Source organism: Sinohyriopsis cumingii, chromosome 14 (genome assembly GCF_028554795.1).
Source record: "Sinohyriopsis cumingii isolate HCF-2022 chromosome 14, ASM2855479v2, whole genome shotgun sequence".
In the NCBI taxonomy this organism is placed as follows: Eukaryota; Metazoa; Mollusca; class Bivalvia; order Unionida; family Unionidae; genus Sinohyriopsis; species Sinohyriopsis cumingii.
The window spans coordinates 26446900-26467957 of record NC_142974.1 but is presented as its reverse complement, the minus strand read 5'-3'; the positions used below and the strand labels follow the sequence as shown (position 1 = coordinate 26467957).

The 21058-nt window shown below is 34.1% G+C and overlaps 1 protein-coding gene across 1 annotated transcript in view; it reads right to left on the bottom strand.

Moving 5' to 3' along the window:
- LOC149783466 (scavenger receptor cysteine-rich domain-containing protein DMBT1-like) overlaps positions 1-13610 on the bottom strand; it is an 86442-nt gene extending 72832 nt beyond the window's left edge. Inside the window, exons 1-4 of the mRNA XM_089931715.1 lie at positions 13475-13610; positions 10425-10524; positions 4058-4211; positions 3371-3543 (exon numbers count right to left, since the gene is read on the bottom strand). Coding sequence (XP_089787841.1) covers positions 3371-3543; positions 4058-4211; positions 10425-10524; positions 13475-13513 — 466 coding nt within the window. The 5' untranslated portion in view covers positions 13514-13610. The remainder of the gene's footprint in view (positions 1-3370; positions 3544-4057; positions 4212-10424; positions 10525-13474) is intronic.
- Positions 13611-21058: the final 7448 nt, after the last annotated feature.

Below are 21058 nucleotides of genomic sequence, written 5' to 3'. Positions count from 1 at the left end.
CTGAGATAAGTATGTGGAATCTTGCAACAGTGTCACTAATCGATAAACTACGTAAGGCCTTATTGTAAAATCAAGTTCCTTCCTGCCATCAAATACTTAAGTCTAGTCATGTGTTCTTCGAAAGGATAATGCATGCACAATCTTCTCTCTTTTCCTGAATACGAAACAAAGACCCTACGTTAAGTATGCTTAATGACCTTGAAGTTCAACTGTAAAGCACATATTTCTGTCATATTTCTTTCACAAATAATCTTGGGATACAAATAGCGCTGAAATTGTTTTATCAATAATCTGCACTCCGTATTGGAATTCCAAACTCTTTTAACTGAACATACCAGTCGCTCTATTTAAGTACATGTCTCATATTAATATCGATTGAATCTTAACTTTATACTTATTTACTTTTGCTGCTGTTTGTCCAAACCTAAATTAATATATTATTTATTTTTCATGGAGTTTTGTTTCTCATAAACAGATCAGAAAAATATACAAAAAATCTTTCCCATTACGTGTATCATGTAGTGCAATTTGATCAGGGGATCATTTGATTTATATACCACTATAATGAAGCTGTAATCTGCTGTAACGTTTTATGTTGCCAATTCATTATCCTTCCTTTAGTCACTAAGCTCTTCCGACACTAAAGCAGATTAATTACTGTTAACAAGTACTATAGTAGATTTATTGGTAAGAAAAACACCAGGAAATGACCCAACGGCACCGGATTTCCAAAAAATACTTCACACTTGCGCCGACACGACTGGATTACAATAGCCAAAAGTCTTTGCACTATAACAAATAACCAATTTTTAAGGCGAATTATTCGTAACTGAATGCTTAATGTAATCTATTTAAAAAGCATTATCTGTGTCTGCTTATTATCTATATGTGATTAATGTCATGCATGATCAATAGAACAGTTTTGGATATTCTGTTTGTTCTGTTTATTACATAAGGAGCATTTATTAACCTCGCCTTAATTACTTTTCAACGAAATCGGACAAAACAATATAATAAATTCCAGGTTCACTCAATCGATTCATTGTAGGAAAACTATAATATACTTGTATTCAAGTAGGCATCTCTGTCACCTGTTTTCCGATATATGTCAAGATGACAAGAAAGAGCGTGTAAGCGTCGTAGAATAAATGTATCCGTATAGGATAAAGAATGAAACGTATATTAAAAAAGCTCCGGGAAGCAAAGAACATCTACTGTTACAGATATTCTAACGAAAACTGCATTCAACAATATTTAATTTGAAAACATATGTTAAGAAATGAAGCGTCGTTTCGACAGTGAATGCAGAACTTACAAATTTAATGAGGTACTTATATTATCTTTGGTAGCATATTGAGTAACATAAAAGAGACCCGCATGTATGCATGTATGTATGTATGTACGAATGCATGCATGTAAGTATGTATGTATGTATGTATGTATGTATGTATGTATGTATGTACGAATGGATGCATGTAAGTATGTATGTATGTATGTATGTATGTATGTACGTATGCATGCATGCATGTATGTATGTATGTATGTATGTACGAATGCATGCATGTAAGTATGTATGCATTTATGCATGCATGCATGCATGTATGTATGTATGTATGTATGTATGTATGTATGTATGTATGCATGTATTTATGTATGTGTGTGCGTGCGTGCGTGCGTGAGTGCGTGCGTGAGTGCATGTATGTATGTTTGTATGTATGTATGTATGTACCAATGCATGCATGTAAGTATGTATGCATTTATGCATACATGCATGTATGTATGTATGTAGGTAGGTAGGTAGGTAGGTAGGTAGGTAGGTAGGTATGTTATGTATGTACGAATGCATGCATGTAAGTAAATATGCATTTATGCATGTATGGATGTATGTATGTATGCATGCATGCATGTAAGTATGTATGCATTTATACATACATGCATGTATGTATGTATGTATGTATGTATGTATGTATATATGCGTGTGTGTATGCATGCATGCATGCATGTATATATGTATGTATGCACGTATGCGTTTGTATATGTAGGTAAGTGTGCATGTGAGGACGGACGTACATTCCTTTTCAATTTATTCACAAAACTAAATGTTATTTGTGCAAGCAACAATACGTTCGGAATTGTAGTAAATATATCTTAAATTCTGTTCACGATTTACAATTTAAACCATTCAAATAATAATTTGTACCCGGTTCATTGACCATGTGTGTTATCAGTAAAACTAGCATGACACTTTAAAACTACCTTTAATGTGAACAATTTGCAACAATTATTCAGTCTTTTCAAACTCATGCTCGACTTCAGTTTATGTTCTCCATAAAGTATATGTTTATTGTCAGTGAATTTTGCAGACTCACATTGCACCATTACAAAATTATGGAGTTCTTCGAAAATATGCTCTCAATTTAAATTTCAGCTTGTACTGTTAATTTAGGGGAAATATATTAGGGCACTATTCGCCTGCCAAAATAATACATTTAGTTCTTCCATACACGGTATCATCTTGTTATCACATTTATGCTAATTTCAGTGTGATAATCATGGAGTTTATTCTGAAAATCTTCATTTTCTCTTTCAAACATAGACGTATATTTTCTTATCTTAGACACAAGATATTAATATCCTATTATCCTGAAAAATATTCATCAATACAACTTCAGCTGAGACGGCCGTAACATCCGCATAAATATCAATTTATATGATAAATGCGTGATAGATTTATGACAACGTTTTAAAAACTGTTGAGTCAACCGTCCAATGCATATCCAGATAGTATTCGTTTATTGTGCAGATGTGCATCATCGTAAAATTATGAACATATGTCAACTGTTTATTTAATCTAAAGATAAGCCACTGTTAAACTCCTTATTTTACAACAAATTTGTTCGACCTTGCCTACTATTTTGTAATCACACACTAACAAGTCTGTTTTCATGTGTTTGATTTCTACAAAATCCTGACATTTTTTTGTTATTGTTCTAATTTCTGAAATGAACCCTTCATCTAAGAAATTTTAGAGATTGTCTAAACACCACCAGGTAGTCCTGATTTTCTAATATTTCTTATTCATTAATTTTACATGCTTGTTCCATAGCGCACAACATGTGTATACCACGGGGAATGTTGAACAACATCAATAAATCTATTACAGAATATAAAGTTGGTAATGAATCTGTCGATTTGATTTAAGACTGGTTAAGAAAGTATATTTGAATGCTATTATAATCATTTAGATTACGATCTAAACATAAGTGTTAGAAACAATAGGGGAACGTAATACAGCAAATTAGTATTTATGGGTGTATTTAATGTAGTGGGCCTGGCAATAATCTCTAAAGTTCTTTTGACTCATACATACCACAAATAACACCAGCATCTTCAGAGTGCATACAGTCGTGAGATCGCCACCCTCTATGTGAGCAGTTGTATATAGACGTTTCAGATCCTTTACATCTAACTTCGTCCAAAAAAATGCTGAGGTTTTTGTTTTGTCCAAAGCTTGCACAGCAAACAGCAGTTGCAACTCGGGTGCTGGTTATTGAAAAGAAGAATATAATTTAGGAAAAATGTTCATTAATGAATCATCGTTTGCTAAACAGAGTAATGAGTCACTGACATGTTTCTTTTAATAAATGCAGTCGCATTTTATGAAGAGATCCGTATCGTTTACACAAACTGGAATGTCTGCTATGCTAGTATTCCTGTACCCAATTTAACTGAATTCGGTTGGTTACGTTTTGGTTAAAAGTGGAGGAAATGAATTTGTGAACGAGGAATAACAATGTACAAGTCAGAACCGAATTATCAGCGAGGTTGGCATTATTGGAAATTCCAGTGTCAAAGCTATTTGACAAGTGGCCAGTTCTTAAAATATTTCATTGGCAAAAGATGAACAAGAAATGTTCAGGCGGTTAGTTAAGGATCTCATAGAGAAAGCTGTATTATTACAAACGAAAACTTTCGTCTTTAGAATGTACGTAAGCACGGAATTGCCGGATTGTGGATTTTTATCACTTGAAAGGACTATGCCTGCTTTATTTCCCACCTGTATCCCAGCATTCTGCAAATAACTGCGGCGTCATTGTTATCCCATGAGTCATCACACACAGTGCCCCATGAACTACTGTAGTAAATCTCCACTCTCCCTTCCATGGGGGTTTGGCCTCCGATCAATCGCACTGGTGGGTTTTGAGGTTCACCTTACATAAAAATCAAGATGCCACGTAAAGGGAATAAAATACTAAAATGAGTGCAATAGGTGCGACAGACTTACATTATGCTAGGAAAATCATTTCAAGATAATTGATATAGCACTTGAGTTGCTCTCACATATAATAATATACATATGGTCTCAATTAGGAAACGATTTAACATTGCATTATGAAACGAGCTCATTGATGCCAAGCTGAACATTATTGAACGTGTTTCATAAATTAAATATTAATACATCATTACCTATTTGAGATTCTGTTTATCACAAAGATTTTATTTAGAGTGGAAAGAAAGAGAAGGCAGAACAAATAATATTGGACATTTCATTCTGACTCAGGTAATGAACCTTTCAGTTGTTGAAAAATAGTCTTAGACTAAAGCTGTAGCAATATAGAACAATTGTACAACACAAACATTAACAAGTATATTAGTTTAACAACTAATACGTACAAGAGCAGCTGTCCTATTAATCAATATAACGTTTGCACGAACAGCATAATTTTTCAAAACTGGACCGACACTAGAAATTCCAAGGTGTTGTTGCATAGTTCAGGTCTGCTTGGTACGTGGAAACACCATATACATGAATTAGAATGTGGCTGGCTGTTCAGAAAGTTTCAACCTAAAAGTGTATTTATTCACCAAATATTATATAGGATCTGGCATAACACATCTTTCCATTTCTCCAGTATTTTTTCTGCAGAGAGTATTAAAGGATGCAGAACCTGTGCTGGATGTATAAGTATTGCTGAGAATTAAGGAGATTTGTCAGTGGTGATTTTCATTCATTTTCTGTAGTTATTAACTAATTGGATGCATTTGTAACCAGGTATTTGAACGATCTGATTAGGAACAGTATATTATAGTAGACATATAAAAGCAATATTCGGAGTCTGAATTGCACCACATAATTAGAAATATTAAAAGAACTATTTTATCGCGTAATTATGCTGTGGCTAGATAATGTTCTGCCAATTGGCAGACAGGTTTTGGTTCACATTCTTTTACGAACTTAGGAGAGAGTGTTTACTCCTGTAAGTTAACATTTAAGCTACTCTTTTGTATATTTGGGGATTACCTGTTACAAACTCCTCCGCATATCCTTAATTGTATTTGTTGTTGTTTGGGTTTAACGCCATGTTCCATGTCATGATAGACTATACATATCCCTTTGGGTAGTCGATTCGAAACATTGCCGACTTAATGTTGATGGTAATTGTAATAATAAAACATCCGAATGGTAGGGTAAGGGAAATTTTCCAACAATCTCAACCAATTATCAAAGATAATACTGAGGATGAATACCACGGGCTTATTTGGACCTATCAGAATCACATTAATTTATATGTTAACATGTTGTAACTTCAAAAATATTAACTTTCACATACTACATATAAAGTGCGCTAACCAGGTGATACATAATGAATACTATTCCTCCAAGAGTTTGTTAATCATACAAATCTCTTCGTAGTGTTGCGAGTCTATGCTCGTAAAATAAGTAACATAAACTAGTGAAGACAACGAGCTTTTTAAAGTTTAACAAATAATTTTTTTTCCTAGAATACAAAGTGAAACAGGAGAAAAAAGAACTTACGATGTTGCGAAGTAAATCCAAAAATTAACCTGAGAATTAAAGACACCAGTCGTAGTAATAAAAAGTCCTGAATAAAACTCAGTTCAAGTCCCGATGAGATCCAAAATTGAAGGCGATGACGTGTTGGTTATGGTCTGGGAAGTGCTGATGTGTCAACAGTTTCTTGTTAAATCGTATAAATATTCTTCCAGGTTTTAATTCAGTACAAATTCCAATGAATGTTTTTATCCAAGAATTTGGTCAAAGCACTTTTGTATATCCAGAGAAAAAAAAATCAGTTAAATTCAATAATTTGAAGAAAATTAAAAACAGGTCAAACTGGTGTCAAAACATAGTACAACTTAAAGTGCTAGATGTTAAAGCACGGTTGGTAAATACCTCACAGCCACAAGATAATATAGTTATCTGCTTGACCTCAGGTCACATTAGCATTTTCTAAAAACAACCATTACTTAATGGAAAAAATCTTCTAGAATGATCTAATGAGCCTTGATTACTTAAAACACAATAGCCTATATAATTCACTTTGGCATCTCTAAAACCCTGACCCAAATCAACATGTTCACCTGAATAATAATTCGGTTAATAAGCTCATACTCATAGATAATAATGAAGCTATTATGAGTTGTTTACATCGATGAAATTGAAGAAAAAAAACTAAAGTCAATCAGGACAAGATGAAACGAACTCAGTTTTGGACAAGGTCAAGTCCAGCGTACAATGTTATTTTACAATACCATGCAATGGAATAAAAACATTTAAAACTAACAAACAAGCAATTAAATTCATTATACATGACAGTATCTTAAATTATTCAGGACACTAAAGCAAAGTAATTGGCGGCGAAATTTGTAAAGTTGTGTCACATGTTCAGACGACCCAATGCTGAATTAATATTGTTAGTACAATACGATTTTCTTGAGAGGCACATATCTAACTTACATGTTCATTTTATATTCAATTTTGGAAATTGTTTACATATTTATTTTCTTTCTATGTACGGCTTTTCTTGACAAATATTGTCCTTCATCTGCAAGGTTTTTAATTTTCAAAATAGCAAACGTGTAAGATTATGTTGCTTTTCTCAAAGGACACACTATTACTCAATTCTGAAAGAACACCTGATTTGAAAAAAATATGTTGCATTATTAGAGTGACTTTAAACATGCCATATTAAAACAGAATATCTATTTAGGAATGTTATATGAATGACTCTAAGAAATAAAACTTGTTCTAAGCATTGTTTTAAAATCAATTGCTTCCTGTTATAAAAAGCCTAAATCATACATCCGCATTAAGACTGGATGCTCACACCTCCTGGATAACACACAAGATGGACCATATTTTGGGAATTTTAATTTGTCTAAAATGTGTAAGTAAAATTCACGGTACAGTAATGATCTTTTAACACTAATGTTATACTATACAATTACAACAAAAATGCTTCTTGAATTATTTATTCTCACTTTTAGAATTGACCACGCTTTTACCTCACCCTACCGTTGGCTGTCATAACATATTGAAGGTATATTTGCTGATTGTATTTTTTCGTTCTACTTTTTAAAAAAAATATTTTTTTGTTCTATTTGCGTAACAAAGTACATATATAAGAATCATGCACATTATGCGAGGTGCTGAGTGTTAGAACGACCTCAGACTGGTCGGATCAATTCTTCATTTAGTCATCGTTCCCGCTTAGTGCAAGCGTCATGATACCGTCAGATCACCCTTTCACACAGCGAGACTGAATTGTGTACATAATCGAAACTGAATCACAAGGTCAATGCACATCTGGCTTATGTCAGCTCTGAGAAGTGGTGCCAATTTAAATTACGGTCTTTAACAAGCAGGGTCTACCCGTTCGCTGTCAGTTGATGGATCGACGCTGATTAATGATATGGAACAGCTATGATATTGTTTTGCTGATTACTTCACTATGCTGCTAAACATGCAATCCTCTGTCAACCCCACAGTTCTCAAACAGATCTCAAACAGTCATTCCGTGTTTTGACTCGATCTACTATATCTGGCTGAAGAAATCAAGAAGTCCATCCGCCAGATGATCCGTGACAGGGCTCCGGGAAAGGATGGAACCCCAGTGGAAGTTTACACATCAGCATATCTCGGAACAATCGAAACATTGTTCCGAGTAACACCAGACCATTTGAGAACAAGCAACGAGTTCAAGAGGTTCCCGTGATGCCATGATCGTTTCTCTCTTTAATAACGAAAGTAGCAAAGCTGTGCGGTAAATACAGAGGCATCTCCCCTCTCTTCGATGAGAGAAATATCTTTGCCCGACTCATCTTTAAACTGGTAATTACTATGTCAGAAATTAATCTAGCTGAGGCCGAGTGTGGTTTCCGTCCAGGACGCAGAGTGATGGATATGATTGTCTCTGTTAGGCAGGTCCAGGAGAAATGCATTAAATAAAACCTGGAGCTATCAAAATGTTATCAAATGGATAGCATACGCTTGCTGAAACAGATTTTCTTTGGGGAACTGGCACATGACAGATAAAAAACCCACCAAGCCAAGTAGATAAATTCATATTTTCTTTCTTTCTTTTTAGTGCAATGCAAAGTTAAAAGTGATACATTAATGTCTACGAGGATGCTTATTTCTCGGAGATTTATACCAAAGAAATATCATAGAACCGTAAAATTACATGATTCTAGTAGGGTGATTTGATCACAGAATTAATTGACTTAGATAGTATTAAATTGAAACTGTCATCTACTTTGAAGTGTGTTAATTATTGTTTGATTGAAAATGCCTACTGTGAATCATTATCGATTGACATTTAAATCTCCTTCAAATAGTCGCCCTTGTTGCCAAACAATCTTAAATATTTTGCAATATCCTCTCTGTTTGTATCAATACGTTAAACAAACCGAATCTTAATTTCAAGTTTTAGTTCAGACTAGAGAAGAAAATGCAAAATGTGACAGTCCACAATAGTTACTTATCACTAGGTATACTTGATTCGACATAAAGTTGTTATCTTGGTCAAAGTTCCAATTGTCTCTGCAAACGTTTACCATCTATTATTTAGCACCAGAAATGTATTTGTTTTTCTTTTACAATTCAGTGTTGGTACAAAGCAGTTTATAGTTTGGTGTTTTTTATTTATTGTACTGAGCGAATTACAATTTATTCATAATTAGTATTTTAACATGCATCTTTTTCATAGAGCTCACGAGAGCGTCATCGCTGTAGAAAATCGTTATCTGCACCTTGTCGAGTGTGTCAGCTACGAAATATAGTTCTTAATCTTTTGCGAGTAATTGGAATCTTCTTTGTTAATTGATATGATGCTTCTTTTGTTTCTGAACGTCTACTTGTATTCATATTAATTATATAAATATATGATACACTTATGATGTAAACAAGAAAGATGTTTCAAATGAAGGAAGTAGAGCATTACAAACACATGATTGTTATCTACTAGAACATTGAACGGGCTGGCTTTCAAATACCGGCTAGCATATTTAAACGAGTTGGAAATATAAACGAGAACAAAAAAATTAACCGGTAAGTGATAATTGAAACATATAAATATAGTCATAGTTCATCTAAGTAAGTAGTATAAGTAAATAAACAGTGCTACCAATGATACAACTGTTTCTACCCTCTGTTTCTAAATTTCCCCAATCCGTCGCTTTTTGTGACTACGTTTTCTCATCATTAATATGTCTAGAGACATCGTCGCATGATACAGGCTAAAATGTGCCAAGCTCGTTTATTAGAGTGATAGAGAGAGAGAGAGACAGAGACACCGATATAGTGACAGACAGACAGACAGACAGAGGGGGAGGTAGAGAGGATTTAAATGAAATTCTGCTAAATGTTTAAGTCCTTTAGAAGACGGGTATTATTAATATTTCTGTCGTTATTGTATTACAACTCTAATGATTAAACAGTGAAAATTCATTTTATATTTAGAGATCATAAAGCGATGGCATGCTGTTGAAATATAACCTAATGTTGAATGAATATTTATATATGCGTATTAATGCGCCATGGCCAGATCACAATTTGATGTACCAGTAATTAACTTCTCCCTGGTGGCCTGATTATTAGACATAGTGTATGCCTTTTTACGGATATCTATGGCATCTGGAATGGGATAGGGATTGCAATTTAATATTCTAATATTTCGACTAATATGCATTTAGGAATCCTAAGATTGTCTGTTTTCAGGTAACCGAATAGTTCTATCCTTATTTTTGATCTACTTTATTGTAAGTTGCTTCAACCAGTCATGTGATGAATGTTATTGGAACCCTTTTATTAATCAAAGTCTTTTCTTTTACGAAAAATTCCAAACTGCAAGATTCCTTACCCACATCAAACTAACTTTCCAGGTTTACTTTCTATAGAAAATTATCCAACAGCGTTTTATATTAATATACCACTTTAGTTTACACGCTTTTCACCCCCATCATATTTTAAAACTATTTGTCTCTGTCAACATGTAATTTTTTATTATATATTCATCTGCTATGCTGCCACTTTTGTAATCCAGTACTATTTATATTGACGAATATCTATATAAAATTAAAAGGAAAGACATAATGCCTTGTGACTAAATTAAAAATCCCACCTATTATCGAAAAGTTGGAAACAACTGGTATTCCCTTAGCGGCAGGACATATCACCATTACGACCGTTACCATGATGATTATTCTTGTTCTAGTTTCCCCCTGCAAAAGAGAAACAGAAAAATAAAATGGGTACTATATTGATATGGGGCATATCAGAGAAGAGGTGTGCTGTTTCGGAATGAGTCTGATGGACAGAATGAGGACCACAGCTACAATTTATAACACTCTACAATACTTTTTGAAATGCTTACTTCAAAACTATGATCATTATAGATAACTCATTCGATACAATATATTACCAAATCAATATTGTTTTATCGTCCAAGAAACATTTTTTCTGCATCGGTAGCAGAAAAGGAACGAGCATACAGGTAAATAGATATATTTAACACCATCAATATCCATTGTAATATTTGAAGTGATATTGTGTACTATTTACGTTTTGTTACTTACATTTGCCGGATTAAGAATGGTACAAATAAATATCCAGATACGCAACTAAACATTTTCTCCTTATGACATGACTTTTTTTTATTCCCGTACACTTGTACTTAAAATAAAAACGTTCACATTGCTTTGAATTTCACTCTGATTTCGTAGCATCTGACTTCTTGTATGCATGTAAACATAGAACTAAACATTGAAAGGATGTGAGCCACTTTGTATTAATGTTAGAATAAAAAATGTAAGAAAAAAGTAAAATTGCAATTGATGCATCAATATGTAACCCATACATAACAGGAATTTTCATACATTTCAAACTTGCGTGTTCACAGCTGATTGCGTGCACACACACATACACACAGTCCCGACTACAAATTAAATGTTTATTTCACAAGCACTCACGTGTGCTCTCGTTTTCCACATGGTCCTCGTACAGACGCACACACAGGCATATAACAATTTTAGTACTGTTTACATATTAGCAATATACTTGGAAATTGACATAACACTTCCATTATCATTTTAAAGACTTTCCTCCAGCACCAAACCGTTATTTTATCCCTTTTACAATGATCACAAGAGTGTAAAGGACGAACAAAAGAGGAAATGAAGGCTGGTAAATAAATTACGATGTGCGTGTTGCAAAAGAAAAAAAATCCTGAATGTAAAATTCAGACTTTTCTGACATATTCTTTTCTAAATTTAAAAACAATTATTAACATAGAAGTTCAATCAGATATTCGGCATAAAATTTGTCATGTTGTACTTTTTTTGTTTGTTCTTCAACATTTAATTTTCTGTTTTGAGGATTACAGGCTTCTGTTTGTGTATGTATCTCCACTATATAATTTCGTTCAATATCCTGTCCCGCCCCTAAATTTGTTAAAACAAATGTTTATACCTGTATACCAACGCAGTCAAAATCTCTAACTACCGAGCCTTTTTCTGTCTTTCGTTCTTTCTGGAGGTGTGTGGGGTTTATTTCTTTAAGAAACAGATTTACCGGCTGATTATTGTGTAACCTTTTAACGGTGTCACGACCTAATTATCCTTACACTAATGTTGTACAAAGAAGCACAATATATTTCACTGATGATACTGAGATCTATTGTTGACAACATAACAAACACATAAATATATGTAGCTATTGCTTACGTTATCCAACGAAGCAGCAGAGCAATTGTTTTCAATTAGTGGCAGTTTAAACTCCTGAACAAGTTGTTTAATTTCTACCTGAATATGGAATAATATTTAATGTGGCATGTGTTTGCAAATTGCATTTATTAATTAGACGCGCCTACACATTATCTAGCAGAATTGTATTATTTCGAATGTGATGTATGGCAAAACCAATTTCAGCTGAAAAAGAAATTTCATTTTGCGTCAGATTTATACGCTGCTGAACATTAAGCAAATGCCTGGCGAACTATCATGAGTTGATGACTATCTATTTTAGAATTTAGTGTATAAAAAGAATGCATTTGTTCTAATATTTACTTTCACCAGACAAGGAGCACAACGTTTGCAAAATATGATTGGTCGAATATAGATAATTAGATCATTCTGAATTCTTGGGACAAATTAGTGTCATTCGTGCTTGCGGCATAGCAAGTTTAAATATTGTTGATTTAATCGCATTGATATATTAGGATAAAATCAACTAAACATTTGCTATCTCAGAGATTATGTTTAAAGGTAAAGGTTGTGTGTATGTAATTTTGACCATTTATAGGGCAAACAAAACATTAAATAAATAAATTTCAAGATGACTAAATATTTTCTGATATATATATATTACAAAAAACCAACTATGCAAATTTTGAAATATATAACCCTAAATCATTAGAATACAGTCATAATTTGAATTTACATAAAAAAATAATACAAAATGCTTTGTAAACGTTGTAATTTCCCAAGGGTTCTTCCCATATTTAGGGAAATATTTGCGCAATGTGGTACTTTTGTCAAGTTTGCTGCAAGGAATGGGCGAATAGCATGCTATCAATTTAAGCATAACTCACCGAGGTACTATATGGCGCTTACTACGGGAAAAAGTACCTTTCAAAGATCTCAAAGCGCGATTTTCATGTTGATTAGCCTTTGTGGCCTACACACAAACCTCTCTCTCTCTCTCTCTCTCTCTCTATATATATATATATATATATGTATTGCCTGAAAGAACATTTGTTATTTGTTCAACAGATGATGGAACTTACTAACCTCAGAAGACGTTCACAGATGTTTCATTGAGAAGGATATATAATTACAAACAGATGCAGCACGCCAGTTCCAGTTAAACAACTTTATCGATTGGATAATTGTTTAAATCAAAGTGTACAATGCCTATGTTCATTTAAATTGAGATCCCCACCCCTGCACTGCATGATGTTTAAATAAGTAACATAAGACTGTCATTTAATCATAATGTATAGAATATCGTCTTCACACACACACACACACACACACACACATATATATATATATATATATATATATATATATATATATATATATATATATATTATATATATATATATATATATAACTAAGACGGTAATGACTTTCCTTAAAAACTCAAAATTATCAATATTTCTCTAACCCTTACCTCATCCCCTCGCCTCATAAAGATCTCACTGGGACCCATGTGTCAGCGCCTAAAGAGGATGTTTCAGTGAATGTTTAGTACTGAGAAAGATTTGCAATCAGCATATTTAGAACAATGCAAGAGCCAAATGGTGCAGCGAAAAGTCTTCAATACTTCTTCAGCACATACGGCAGACTTCCTCGTTTTACTTAAAACGGGGTTTCTTCTATTAGAATGAAGGATTAAGTTTCACCTGCCCTTTGTGCCATAGGCTCCGCCCCATTTAATATAAACTGAATACGGGAATTAAAAATATGAACTAATGTTAAAGACATTATGTATGAAGAATACAAACGATAGCTTCCAAATTTGGTCAGATAATAAAATTACTGTTTGATTTATTAAAATACAAAGTTACTAAATATATGATATGTTTGTTTCTAACATGTAAAATCCTCCCAAAACACTCCCATGTTTTATGATGTTTTACCCGTAAACTCTCACGCTAGACAACAGGTGTTGTTCATTATATTTATTATAGGGAAAAAATAAAGGCTGCTAAATAAAGTTGATTTATATTGTGCAAATATGATTGCTTCGCTGCGACAGATTCAGAAAATGATATGAGCGTCTATCTAGAGCCAGGCATGCAGTTCAAGTCCTGACGAGACCACAATACGAATCAAGCATGGAATAAAGAATGAAATCAAGGGAACTATTCGAAGAAACGGTGGCTTTGCTTACGACACTATATATGATTAAGCTGAATTTTCTTAAACTTCATTATGATTCTACAGCATCCTCTTTACTAAAATAATTTACCATCATTCTATCTTGGAATACATTTTTTAATTCATCGTCAGCATGCCCTTCAAGTAGTCATTTTTGAGACCACAGTGCCAAGTAATCCCTCTAATAAATGTTTTCTAAACACTTTTTCCTCTGCAACATTATCCCACAATGTAAATAGTCTTAATGTGATGGCAATCCATTTGTATTGTTTTCTAAACTGATACATCCCTTCAAACAAAAAAACGAAAATGGACTTACAGTTAGTATATACTAAATTGGAAGATGAAATATAAAGTATAATATCTGCATTCCTTTTTAAAAAAGCAAATCAGATATTATGATGAACGATTTCTAGAATATTTTAGAGCATTTAAAATTTTAATGTTTAACCGACATTGAAAGATAATTACAGATCACATCTCATATTATGTAAAACATGACAAAACAGTCATGACATGGATCACTGATTTCATCGATATTTACAATCGTCCTTGAGGCAACAAAGTGTTGTCGATAAATATGGAGCTGAAAACAAAGGTTTTCATAAGATAATGCTCGTTCTTTTATTTCCAATATGATTTTATCATGGTTCAAATTTAAGTTCTGAAATATTGAAAAAGATTTATCTAAGACACAATTTTGCAATTGATTATATTTAGTTTTCTCTAAGAGGCGTTACAGTCTCAAACAGAAGTAGTATCTCTCTCTTTCACGCGCTTTGCATTGACTCATAATTGTCCTTACTGAAACATATTACGTCTTCGATATGGAACGGTTTCTAAGACTAAATTTCAAAGAAAAATACTTGAATATAGCTCTAATGGCTATCACATTGACTCGGGTATGATAATGGAGATTTTTCTGTATATTGCGAACACTGAAATGTAAAACTAAATATATATGGCCATTCGCCAGTGACAAAGATTCTTTTAAACAATGTTTTGACTGTATTATGCATTTCCAATAATCGAATGTATTGGTTACTCGTACATGATTAATCGGGACTAATCGTGTGCGGTTGAGTCTTGTCCATCACAAATTTAAACTAGTTTGCCTAAAATATAAAGTTTATTTAGAATGCAAACCATAAGTAAAAGAAATTCCGACCTAAATAGTATCAAAATCCTGACGACGAATCTCGTTACATGCTTGTTTTGTTTAAATCTCTTGTTGTAGCTACTTTGAGAACAGGTAATATTTGCTATGCAAAAGTATCGATACAAGAACTTTATTGCATACTTATTATGATAATATCTATTGTGCTACTAAAAGGAAGGAAGAACTCGTTCCAGTATTGTAGACGCAAGTCCGACTTAAACATGAAACGTACACAAACTATGTAATATATATCATAACATGATTACACTCATAACTGTTATGTCGCTGGAAATATATTTTATATCATGAACTTTAACACATATTTCAAACGTTTCAAACGATCTTTAGATATAATTACCACTGTTGGTTTCGTCAGGTTTATCCATTACGTGTTACAATAGTTATGGACTTCAGTGTTAGTTTGATAATTATATATTAAGTTATTATAATTTAGTGTCAAGAGAACAAAATTTGCCTTGCATCTGTTCGGAATTGTTCTTCTCCAGATCATTGTGAAGTCGAAGTGACGCAATTTCTACATTAGTTTTCGACCTGCATTTTTTTTTTGGGGGGGGGAGGCGAACGTGAATAAAACTTGTATGGTTAACTTATTTTTTTATGTTCCTGCAATAAATATTTCCGATCAATTGTTTATACTCTGCATATTCTTTATTTACGGTCTCAATAAAACACTTGTGTTAAGAGCGTCTGCATTTGATGTAAACATCTTGTTACCAGTAGTCTACGTTTATTCAGTTCTTCAAGTGCAAATAATCGCAGCATGATAAACTGCACTCTTGTGTCATAGTTTAAGTGATATTTAAAGATGGTATGGAGCCTCTTTCAAAGTTATACTCACTTAACTGGAATATATGCTTTGCACAATGGTGTTGACACAGCATATTTTTTTTTCATTGTCTTTATTCCTTCCTTTAACTCAGATTGTAACTGTATAGATACGTAAACGCAACAAAGTTTGCTAGAGACAATACAGAAAGTAGTTATATCAAAGATGTAGATAGATCCAAGCTAATGTATGTGAGTAAATATCTAAAATATTTGTTATCGTCAATTATCAATCGAACGATAAACATTTGCTTGTGTCAGAATAGATGAAAATTTAAAAACCATATTTGCATGGGTAATATTCCGGTGCAGAAAATAACAAGGATCGTGACCGACAATGGATTCCATCGCATTTACGCCATGCCAACGAAACAAATAGTAACTTATACATTTCTACAGAAAATGCATAATCACGAATCTCACATCGACATATACGCGCTTGAATCGCATAAGCATGGTCTTACTTTTAGACGCTAGTATTATACAAATGAACGGATGTACGTATATTCGCACTTCAGTACACGTGACACACGAAGTTATTGACTCATCTGTCTTTTTGTGGGCAATTAAATTCTTGGTCATGACATGATAATTAGTTTTCGGAACACAAGTCCGAATAAAATTCACGATACTTGATAATCGGACCGAATAAATGACAACGACCATATACTAGTCACTGGCTTTTGCACTTGCATTCTCGGTAAAAACACATCTCTGTCATTGTGAAAAAGCAAACTTTTTTTTACAGGTTTGCATATCAATGGGAAATTCGGTTACATAAATTTAACAAACGTAGGATTCTTACACACGTCCCTCTTCCGGAGACTACACAAATTATATTTGCCTCCGACCAGAAACATTTCAATTTCGTTTTCAAAAATAGCAACGTTCTAAGTTTAAAAAAGAATATCTGCACCTTTCTTCTTACTGCCTCGTATGTAATGCACAGTAAATTTGTACCCTTGCAAGACAAGAATTCAGCCTGGACGCTCCTGATTGTGCTACTTTGTTATAGTCTCTTTCGACAAGAACCCATAGCCGAAAAAAACGTTTCTAACAAATGCACAACTCATAATATACCCGTCTATATCTCGGTCAAGACTGATTGATCGATATGAGTATAACAAGCATGCATTTGTAAAATAAATGGCCTAGACGAATAAGGATTTCAGATCATTTGTATTATGGCATCTTTGTTTATAACGAAATCACGTTGGTGCGCATCAATCTGGTGTACATTAGAAGGTTTGAACTCAAGTTAAATAAATGATAGGAGCTCTTAAGTATGAAAAAGCCCGTGAGAAATTTCGGATAGAAAGATATGGTTCCTATAAAATACATTATTCCCTTTCTGGTCTTCTAAGCAGCAATTTTTCCAGCATACATTTTGTTTCGACATCGTCTGTTTGGTAGGCAACTTTACAAACGCCAATGAAGACTTTGCATGGCATAGCAGGTGTTAAGTCAGCGCTGCGGAGAACATGTAATTTCGCATCAATGTGAAGGACATGCTCGGTCCACGAGTTGCTAAGGATGACTGTTTCATCAACAGGCGAATCGATCAGTTCGGATACATTGCCTAAGGCTTTCTGTTTGAAGCGTACTAATAAGATGCCACTGTTGACTAACGGAAACCTAATAAACTTGAAGTGACTAAACAGAGCTACGAAAGCTCTATGTCCTTAGGTGGTGTCGTCTAACAGAATTTGCGAACCTGATTTCGTAAGGTCCAGCTTGCTAAAATATCGAGCCTGAAGAGTTTGTCCAATACATCGTCCATTCTAAGCATTGGATCTCTATTTGAATATGTGAAGCTGCTCATGTGTCAGTAATGGATGCGAAACCGCATGATATCGTTGTCCTTTACTAGTATCAATGTTGGTGCATACAGACTGTCCGATGATTCTACTGAACCAGCATCACACATTTGTTTTGCTTCGTTTCGAAAGTTGTTGCTTACCTCAGACGCTAATTGATAGTCTTTGCGATCTTATGGATCCGTGCATTTGATCATTGCATATTATTGCTTCAGCTCAGTTTTCTCCCAGCACATATGCGAGAACATCTACAAAGTTGCAGCCGTACACACGTTTAAGTGGTAAGTGCATCGCTAACTTCACATTATATTTTCTTGACAGTAAACTAGTACATAGTATATCGCCTCGTTGCTAGAAATGAACTAATCAACAGGTGAGGCAGCCAGCATTTGTATAATTGATAGACGTATTATTTCGTTTATTACTTCAAAATATTTCAACGATATGTCTTAATCTTTCTGTTAGCTAATCTTACTTTGTAGTCTATTGAATTCGTAGGTTTTAACCCTTAAAATGAACACTTCCACTTTGTTAATAATGTGATTTAGGAAGTTGCGAGTAAGCGGAAGTCCTTCTGACCAATCAATGTTTTATTTTCAAAATAATTGTTGTGCCTTCTATTACGCACCTCGTCGTTTATTTGGGCTAATTCTATCGTCGTTGCGAGGTTTTCTTCGATAATATATCCGAGAACATACATAAAAAAGCCTTTTAACCTCAGGCTCTGGATTTTTCAAACCTCTTTCACTGGCGTGCCTCACGTGAAGTAATTCAAGCCTAGAGAATCACGTGATATCCTGTTGGACCTCAAAATAAGTAAATAATACTACGGCAAATGTCTGTCTCAGACCGTTAGTACTTCTTGGACGTAGCCCCGGAGCAGTTTTGTCAATGGTCCGTTGAAGTTTCCAACTAACTCACTGGTCTATAAGTGGCATCTCGTCGATGTAAGATTGCAAATATGGAGCGATCACCTCCTGTTTTAGTCATCACGAACGCGAAACCTTGAAAATATTTATAATGACCGTTGCAGCACGAGTTTAGGGCCTTGAGACTTTAAGGTTAACAACGTCTGGTATATATTGGCAAAATCTATAAGAATAAAAATGTGTTTATTTACCCGTTGTTAGGTAGAAACAGTCCTATATAGTTGGTGAACAAACCATTGAAAGATTCATCAATGGAGGAGTCTTTAAGAAAGCGACCTCACGTACCACACCTTTAAAAAAGATTTTGAGAATTTCGACAGGACATGGAAAATTCTGCAACGTCCTTAAAATATACCAACCAGAAAAGAAAAAAAAAACAATACTAACTATATAATATGGTGACCAAGGAAAAGTACACTCTAGCGTAGAGGGTCGGAATATTCTGGCTGGTATACACGCTATATTATGCCATATTTCATGTTGATATACGAATCACCGTCTGTTGGTTCACATTAGAACAACTTGCGCATTTTCGCTAACGTGGAATCTGTCCTGTTTCGTGTAGAATTTGTCACAACCCTCCAATATACTCGAGGCGAAAGTCTCAAGGACTGAAGTGTTTTTCTACAAAGACTTCCTATGCTGATATTCAATACGACCACATCTTACGCTATCCTCTTGCAAACGTCATCTCAATTACCATCCAAATGTTTTATTAAGGAATTTTGTTTATAAGATCGCATGGGGTCCATTAGGGGATAATTGAAAGGTATAATATGTAAGCCGGTTGTTTTGTTATCTATCAAACATCCTTCACGACTATTGAAAGCTACAGATGTTGTACAGCAGAAAGATTCTTCACCAAAACAGGTGAAAACGCTTCCTTTGCACTTAACCACATATCAGAAAAAAATGAGTGACTAATCCTTGCGTCCTCTTTTCAAACGACACTCTCTTAGGAAGTGCAAGAGTAACTATAACAATTGGGTGTTGGTTTCTCCAATCCAACGACATAAGTTTTCTTATTGGAATTTGTGGATCGTTCAATGTGATCTGAAGGTTTAGTTTGACTTTTTGACTGATACCGATGAGCGGTTTAATATATTTCGGCTAATTCGACAGGTTTCATAACCGATTTCGGCTGGCATATATTCTGCCAAATTTTCAATTTATCTTAAGTATTGATTCTAAGATGCTCGTGCAAAATCATATCTCAAATGGAATCAAAACTGATATATTTCATCTAATTTTCGCAAATTTGTTTGAGAAAGCCTTCAAAGCGCACTTTTAATTCAATTACGATTTCGCCCATTCTCTGGCAAGCATTACAATTGAGGTCACATTATATCTCTTAAAATAGAATGATTCACTATCCCACAGCCAGAATTATCCATGACATCGTATGAAATATATGCTTTTTAAAGATGTACACATTAACTGGGAAACTAGTCTCATGGACCATTGCTATTTCTTTATACCAGTCCCGCAAGTTGGCTACATTCTCACTGGAAATACATAATATCTTTACATATGCCAGATTTAGGCTAGGAGAATTTTGACACTCGCCTTACGATCAGAAGATCCACAACCAAATCATGTGCCTCTATTTAACTGTTTCCCACAATCTTCATTATTTCTCTTTTAACTCCAGCTACGTCAGTTTTAGTGTCCGCTCCACGTCAGCCGCTTGTAGCTTTCCGTGTTCGTTGGTTCTTAGTCTCATAAAGTTCAATGTGTTTCAATAACGTGATATCCTTTGGAACATCATCCACTTTCTCTATAATCGGTTGAAACCACACGGGGAACTATGTTTAAATTGAAAATAATTCCAACCGAGAAACACAGTACCAAGAGATAAATTGTACGTGATACTCTTTCCGGATATTATCCCGAATGTATAACAGTATTACCTTGAGATCCGCTTTCATTTACCAGAAAATGTATTCAGGCAAGCCTTGGTCTATATGGACGGCGAACTATACTTACTCCGTATTGCAGGAAAACAGATACCAATACAGAAATCTCAACTAATATCCTACCTAGATGAGCCCCCAAAAATGTAACGATATTAAATGAGTAACTTCAAAGTTATCTGCAAAGACAGAGAATGGAAAACAAGAAAT